Source organism: Hippopotamus amphibius, chromosome 16 (assembly GCF_030028045.1).
Source record: "Hippopotamus amphibius kiboko isolate mHipAmp2 chromosome 16, mHipAmp2.hap2, whole genome shotgun sequence".
Lineage (NCBI taxonomy): Eukaryota > Metazoa > Chordata > Mammalia > Artiodactyla > Hippopotamidae > Hippopotamus > Hippopotamus amphibius.
Genome location: NC_080201.1, coordinates 53,266,311 through 53,272,642, shown reverse-complemented (window position 1 = coordinate 53,272,642; position 6,332 = coordinate 53,266,311). Strand labels below are relative to the sequence as shown.

The 6,332-nt window shown below is 59.7% G+C and overlaps 1 protein-coding gene across 6 annotated transcripts; it reads left to right on the top strand.

Annotated features, from left to right (window-relative positions):
• The first annotated feature begins 576 nt into the window (after positions 1-576).
• On the top strand, positions 577-6,122 carry ZNF574 (zinc finger protein 574). Of its 6 annotated transcripts, none has more exons than XM_057713419.1 (2): positions 577-600; positions 3,143-6,122. In XM_057713419.1, exon 2 carries the CDS (start codon positions 3,158-3,160, stop codon positions 5,846-5,848), a length of 2,691 nt encoding a protein of 896 aa, XP_057569402.1. In that variant the 5' UTR covers positions 577-600; positions 3,143-3,157; the 3' UTR covers positions 5,849-6,122. The 6 variants fall into 6 exon arrangements, with proteins under 6 accessions (XP_057569402.1, XP_057569398.1, XP_057569397.1 ...); XM_057713415.1 differs by having other exon boundaries at positions 589-760; XM_057713414.1 differs by having other exon boundaries at positions 589-760; positions 3,138-6,122.
• The last annotated feature ends 210 nt before the right edge of the window (positions 6,123-6,332 follow it).

Genomic DNA, 6,332 nt, shown 5'->3' with positions numbered 1-6,332 from the left:
CCCTCAAGAGTCCCTCGGTTTTTCTTCCCTTCCTTCTTGCTGCCTTTATTCCTCTCTTTCTAATGAAGTGAGTCTGGAGCCTTGATTTCCCCTTTTCCTCTCTCCATGGAATTGGTGCTATAGTTTCCCCTCTCCCCTCCGCGCTGACTGGTGCGTCAGTCCCTCCCTTCGCTCTTCTGGGATTCCTGCGGCTCAATTCCCCGGCCTCCGCCCTCCGGGTGTCGGCTGCCTCAATTTCCCCCACTTTCTCCTCGGACCCCGACGCCCCTCCCGCCCGTCGCCTCCAACATGGCGCCCGAAGTAAGCTCCGCCGTCTGACGTCATCGCGCTGTCCTCCCCTCCAGAGCCGTCAAGCCGAGTCGCTGAGGAGGTGGAAGAGGAACATCCTTCAGGGGGCGTAAGGGGGCGGGCACTATTAACCCGGGGGCCGGCCGGCGAGAGAACGTCGCTGGAGGATTGGTTGGGTGCTGCGGGGGTTCCCGACGTCCCATACTATTGGCCCAGGGCTCGGAGACGTGAGCGTCGATTGGCCAAACGGCCGGGGCCAGACGGGCGATGATTGGGCTCATTCGGCCGTCCGCGCGGCGGCCGAGGAGGAAGGTGGGAGGGGCGTTGCTGAGGGCGATTGGGGGCGAGAGCGAGGCTGCGGAGCAGGCGAGAGGCGACGGCGGGAGCTAGAGAGGGCGCCGCGCTAGGGTGGCAGCGCGAGGGGAGCGGCGGCCCGGGCCTGGGCCCGGGGCGTGCGAGACGGCGGAGGCGGGTAAGTGCGGGCGGGCGCGTGAAGGGCCGGCCCGGCTCCCCACCCTCCCCCCGCGGCCTCCTCTCGTCACTTCGCCTGCGCACTGAGGGCCGGAGGGGGGGCGCGCGCCGGGAGGTGAGGGCGGAGCGGTACCAACGGCCCTCGGGGCGCGCGGGAGGCCGGGCGGGGGCCGGGCCGGGCCGGGGCGGCGGGTGGGAAGGGGGCTAGCGTCGTCGGCAGGGCTGAGTGAGGAGGGACGGGGCTCGGGCTGGGGGCTGGCAGGGACCTGGGTGGGAAGGGAGGCGTTAGAGCTGCTCCTGGGAGGGTCTCCAAGGCTCCAGGGAGTAGGCGGCAGAGGGCTTGGCGCTGGGACAGCCCAGGACCGAAGGAGGGTAGACGGTTCGAGGGCAGTTGGGTGCCCAGGGAGGGGTCTAGGCCGTGAGAACAGAGGTGGTTAAGTCAACGCAAGGAGAAATTCTAGTTATGCCTGGAGAGTTAGGCCAACGGGAGGGGTCTTGGTGTGAAAAGATATCCGGAAGTGGATGTGCCTAGAGGGGAGACTTAGAGCTGAGGAAGAGAGAGAGGTCCCGGTGTGAAGAATGGAGTTACATCAGTGTGAAGAGGGGTTAAACCAAAGTGGGGGGGCTACCCTTGGAATGGGTTGAGAGGGGTCTCTGTGCAAAGAAGGCTTGTGTTATGTGAAACTGGCGTCTAGGTGTCCCTAGAGTAGCTTGAGGGGAAATAGTCTTCTGAAAAGTACTAGGAATTAGGTCAAGGTGAAGAGTAGGAATTGGGGATCCCTGGAGGGGGTTGGCCTGGCGAAAGAGATCTGTGTGTTAAGTGGGGGAGGTCTGGGTAGCCCCAGGGTAATAGACTGGTGGAGAGGGGCTTGGGTGTGGGGAAGAAGGATCTGGCTATCTGTCAGGGTTAGGGTGGTGGAGGGAGGGGTTCTGCATAAGAGAGGGTGTCTATTCTTAATGAGATTTGGACAGTGGGAGGAGTATGTGGGAAAGGAGTTTGTCTTTGTATTGGAATAGAGTATGTGTAGGATCTTTTTGTGAAAAAGAGAAATTTTGATATGAAGAGGGGGTCTGAGCATCCCTGGAGTGGGTTAGGGTGGGGTTGGGTCTTTTTGCAAATAAGAGGGGCTTAGGTTGATCTGAAGAAGGGTGTCCAGGCATCCTAGAATGGGTGAGGGTGGGAGGAAGGGGGTCTTTTTGCAGAGAAGAAAAGGTTAGGTTAATAATGTGAAGGGGGAGGGGTCTGTCCCTGGAATGGGTTGGGGTGAGGGAGGGTCTTTTTGTAAAGAAGAGGGGTCTGGGTATCCCAAGAATGGGTTAGGGTGGGAGAGTCTTTTTGCAAAGAAGAATATGTGAAGAGGGGTTCTGGGATTCCCTGAATGGTCTAGTGTTGTTGTCTATGAAGAAGGAGGGTTTAAGTCAGTATGAAGAAGGGGTCTGGGTACCCCAGAGGGAATTAGAATTGTAGATGAGGTCTCAGTGCACAGAAGAGGTAGGTGATTAATATGAAGGGTGTCTGGGTGCACTGGAGACATGAGTTAGGGTGGTGGGAAGGGTCTAAGTGTGAAGAAAGGATTAAGTTTTGGTGAAGATGGGTCTGGATAGGCTGTTAGGGTTGTGGGAGAGGGCCTTGATTTGTAGAGGGAGTTAAATAATTTGAAGAGGCAGATCTGGGGATCATGGGGAAGTGGTTAAGGTGGAAAGGTCTGGGTGTGGAGATGGGTCAGGCCAATGTGAGAAAAGTTTATTGATGTGAGGAACCTGGGCACCAAAGGGAGAAAGTGGGTGACGGGTTGTGTGTAAAGGAGGGGGTTTGCACTGTGAGAGGGTGCTGAAAGTGGTGAGGTGTTGGGGCAGTTTGAGTGGTTGGGGTGTAAAAAGAGATAGAGAACCTGGGGGTGGAAGCAGAGGAGGAGTGAGGCTGTGAGAAATGGGTGGTTTGGGCCTGTGTGAGGGCTCTCTTGGGCACGTAGAGGTAGGGATGGGTAGTGTGTTGGTAAGGAGAGGAGTCAGTGGAAGGAAGTCTGACTGGAGAGGTTTCTGTGTGATGGGTTAGGGCTTTGGGCCAGCTGTGAGGCATGACAATGAGAGATTGGACAGGTTTCAAGGATCTGGTGGGTGGAGTTTCATGCCAGTTGATTCAGAGGTGAGGTTTGGGTAGAGTCACTGGGAAGGGACTGCGGGGAAGGTTTTGTGCTTGGTGCTGTTGTTCAGGAGAAGAAGGATTGTTAGGAAGTGGGGTGGGAGTGAAAATATGGAAGCAGAAAGTTAGAGGGGGGAATTGATCCAGGGTTTTGGTAGGAGAGTGCTAAAGAATTGTCCCTGGGAAGAACTGAGGAAGCAGTAGCTCAGATATGAATTGTCCCCATTTCTCCCAGCTCAGGGTCTTGCCGCCGTCATGACTGAGGAGTCAGAGGAAACAGTCCTGTACATTGAGCACCGCTATGTCTGCTCCGAGTGCAACCAGCTCTATGGATCCCTGGAGGAGGTGCTCATGCATCAGAACTCCCACGTGCCCCAGCAGCACTTTGAGCTGGTGGGTATGGCCGACCCTGGAGTCACTGTGGCCACAGAGGCAGCTTCTGGCACGGGCCTGTATCAGACCCTAGTGCAGGAGAGCCAGTACCAGTGCCTGGAGTGTGGGCAGCTGCTGATGTCACCCAGCCAGCTCCTGGAGCACCAGGAGCTACACCTGAAGATGATGGCGCCTCAGGAGGCAGTGCCAGCTGAGCCGCCACCCAAGGCACCTCCCCTGAGCTCCAGCACCATCCACTATGAGTGTGTGGATTGCAAGGCTCTCTTCGCCAGCCAGGAGCTCTGGCTGAACCACCGTCAGACGCACCTCCGGGCCACCCCCACTAAGCCTCCAGCTCCAGTTGTCCTGGGGTCCCCAGTTGTCCTGGGGTCCCCTGTAGGCCAGGCCCGCGTGGCTGTGGAGCACTCATACCGCAAGGCAGAAGAGGGTGGGGAAGGGGCAGCTGTCCCCTCAGCCGCTGCCACCACCACTGAGGTGGTGACTGAGGTGGAGCTGCTCCTCTACAAGTGTTCTGAGTGCTCGCAGCTCTTCCAGCTGCCAGCTGACTTCCTGGAGCATCAGGCCACCCACTTCCCTGCTCCTGCCCCAGAGTCTGAGGAGCCTGCCTTGCAGCAGGAGACTCTGACCCCATCACCTGCAGAAGTGCCTGTGCCTCAGCCTGAGCCCCTGCCATCCTCTGACCACAGTTATGAGCTGCGCAATGGTGAAGCCATTGGGCGCGATCGCCGGGGGCGCAGGGCACGTAGGAACAACAGTGGAGAGCCAGGCGGAGCAGCCACCCAGGAGCTCTTCTGCTCAGCCTGTGACCAGCTCTTTCTCTCACCTCACCAGCTACAGCAGCACCTGCGGAGTCACCGGGAGGGTGTCTTTAAGTGCCCCCTGTGCAGTCGTGTCTTCCCCAGCCCTTCTAGTCTGGACCAGCACCTTGGAGACCACAGCAGCGAGTCTCATTTCCTGTGTGTGGACTGTGGCCTGGCCTTTGGCACAGAGGCCCTCCTCCTGGCCCACCGACGAGCCCACACCCCTAATCCTCTGCACTCGTGTCCATGTGGAAAGACCTTTGTCAACCTCACCAAGTTCCTTTATCACCGGCGTACCCATGGGGTTGGGGGTGTCCCTCTGCCCACAACACCAGTCCCACCAGAGGAGCCTGTCATTGGCTTCCCTGAGCCAGCCCCAGCAGAGACTGGAGAGCCAGAGGCCCCGGAGCCCCCAGCTGCTGAGGAGAGCTCAGCAGGGCCTGCTGCCCCAGGCACCTACCGCTGCCTCCTGTGCAGCCGTGAATTTGGCAAAGCGTTGCAGCTGACCCGGCACCAGCGTTTTGTGCATCGGCTGGAACGGCGCCATAAGTGTAGCATCTGTGGCAAGATGTTCAAGAAGAAGTCTCACGTGCGTAACCACCTGCGCACACACACAGGCGAACGGCCCTTCCCCTGCCCAGACTGCTCCAAGCCCTTCAACTCACCCGCCAACCTGGCCCGCCACCGGCTCACACACACAGGGGAGCGGCCCTACCGGTGTGGGGACTGCGGCAAGGCTTTCACACAGAGCTCCACGTTGAGGCAGCACCGACTGGTGCACGCCCAGCACTTCCCCTACCGCTGCCAGGAGTGCGGAGTACGTTTCCACCGCCCCTACCGCCTGCTCATGCACCGCTACCACCACACGGGCGAGTACCCCTACAAGTGTCGTGAGTGCCCCCGCTCCTTCTTGCTGCGCCGGCTGCTGGAGGTGCACCAGCTTGTGGCCCACGCAGGGCGCCAGCCCCACCGCTGCTCATCCTGCGGTGCTGCCTTCCCTTCCTCGCTGAGGCTGCGTGAGCACCGCTGTGCAGCTGCCGCTGCCCAGGCCCCGCGGCGCTTCGAGTGTGGCACCTGTGGCAAGAAAGTGGGTTCAGCTGCTCGGCTGCAGGCACACGAGGCAGCCCATGCAGCTGCTGGGCCTGGGGAGGTCCTGGCTAAGGAGCCTCCAGCCCCTCGGGCCCCACGGGCTGCTCGCACACCAGTTGCCTCCCCAGCGACCCTTGGAGGTGCTGCCCCTGCAGCCCCTGCAGCCCCTGCCCGACGCCGTGGCCTGGAGTGCAGTGAGTGCAAGAAGCTGTTCAGCACGGAAACGTCACTGCAGGTACACCGGCGCATCCACACAGGTGAGCGGCCCTACCCGTGCCCTGACTGCGGTAAAGCCTTCCGTCAGAGCACCCACCTGAAGGACCACCGCCGCCTGCACACAGGTGAGCGGCCATTCGCTTGTGAAGTGTGTGGCAAAGCCTTTGCCATCTCCATGCGCCTGGCAGAACATCGCCGCATTCACACTGGCGAGCGGCCCTACTCCTGCCCTGACTGTGGCAAGAGCTACCGCTCCTTCTCCAACCTATGGAAGCACCGCAAGACCCACCAGCAGCAGCACCAGGCAGCTGTGCGGCAGCAGCTGGCAGAGGCAGAGGCCGCCGTTGGCCTGGCTGTGATGGAGACTGCAGTGGAGGCTCTGCCTCTGGTGGAGGCCATTGAGATCTACCCTCTGGCTGAGGCTGAGGGGGTCCAGATCAGTGGCTGACCCTGGCTCATTTCCCTCTTCAGCACCACTGTGCCCTGTTGCTGAAGAACCTTCTCCACCATCCCCTTAAGTCTCTGTACATACTCTGTCCCTTTTCCACCCCTCCCAACTGCCATGTAAGTTCTGTAACTGGATTTATTCTCTCTTTTGAGGGGGGAGCTCTAGGGTCCTTGACATGCATAAAGGGTCCTTGACCCCCCCCTCACGCCCCCCCACCTGTTAGCACTGGTGGCCCCAAGGTGAAACGGTCAATAAAGACTGAGTTGGACATTTATGTGCTTTTGTCCTGCCCGGCTATGTGGGGTGGTGGAATTTGGGAGCTGTGAGCCCCTGGTTCTCGGGTCTGACTTTTCATGGCAGCATTTCCAGTGCCTAGAACAGGGCCTGGCAAGTAGTGGAGCACAGTAAATGGGAATTAAAGAGGAGGACCTGGAGTCCATGGGCGTGGCTCTCGCGGAGCAGGGACTTCACTCTGGTGGTAGAT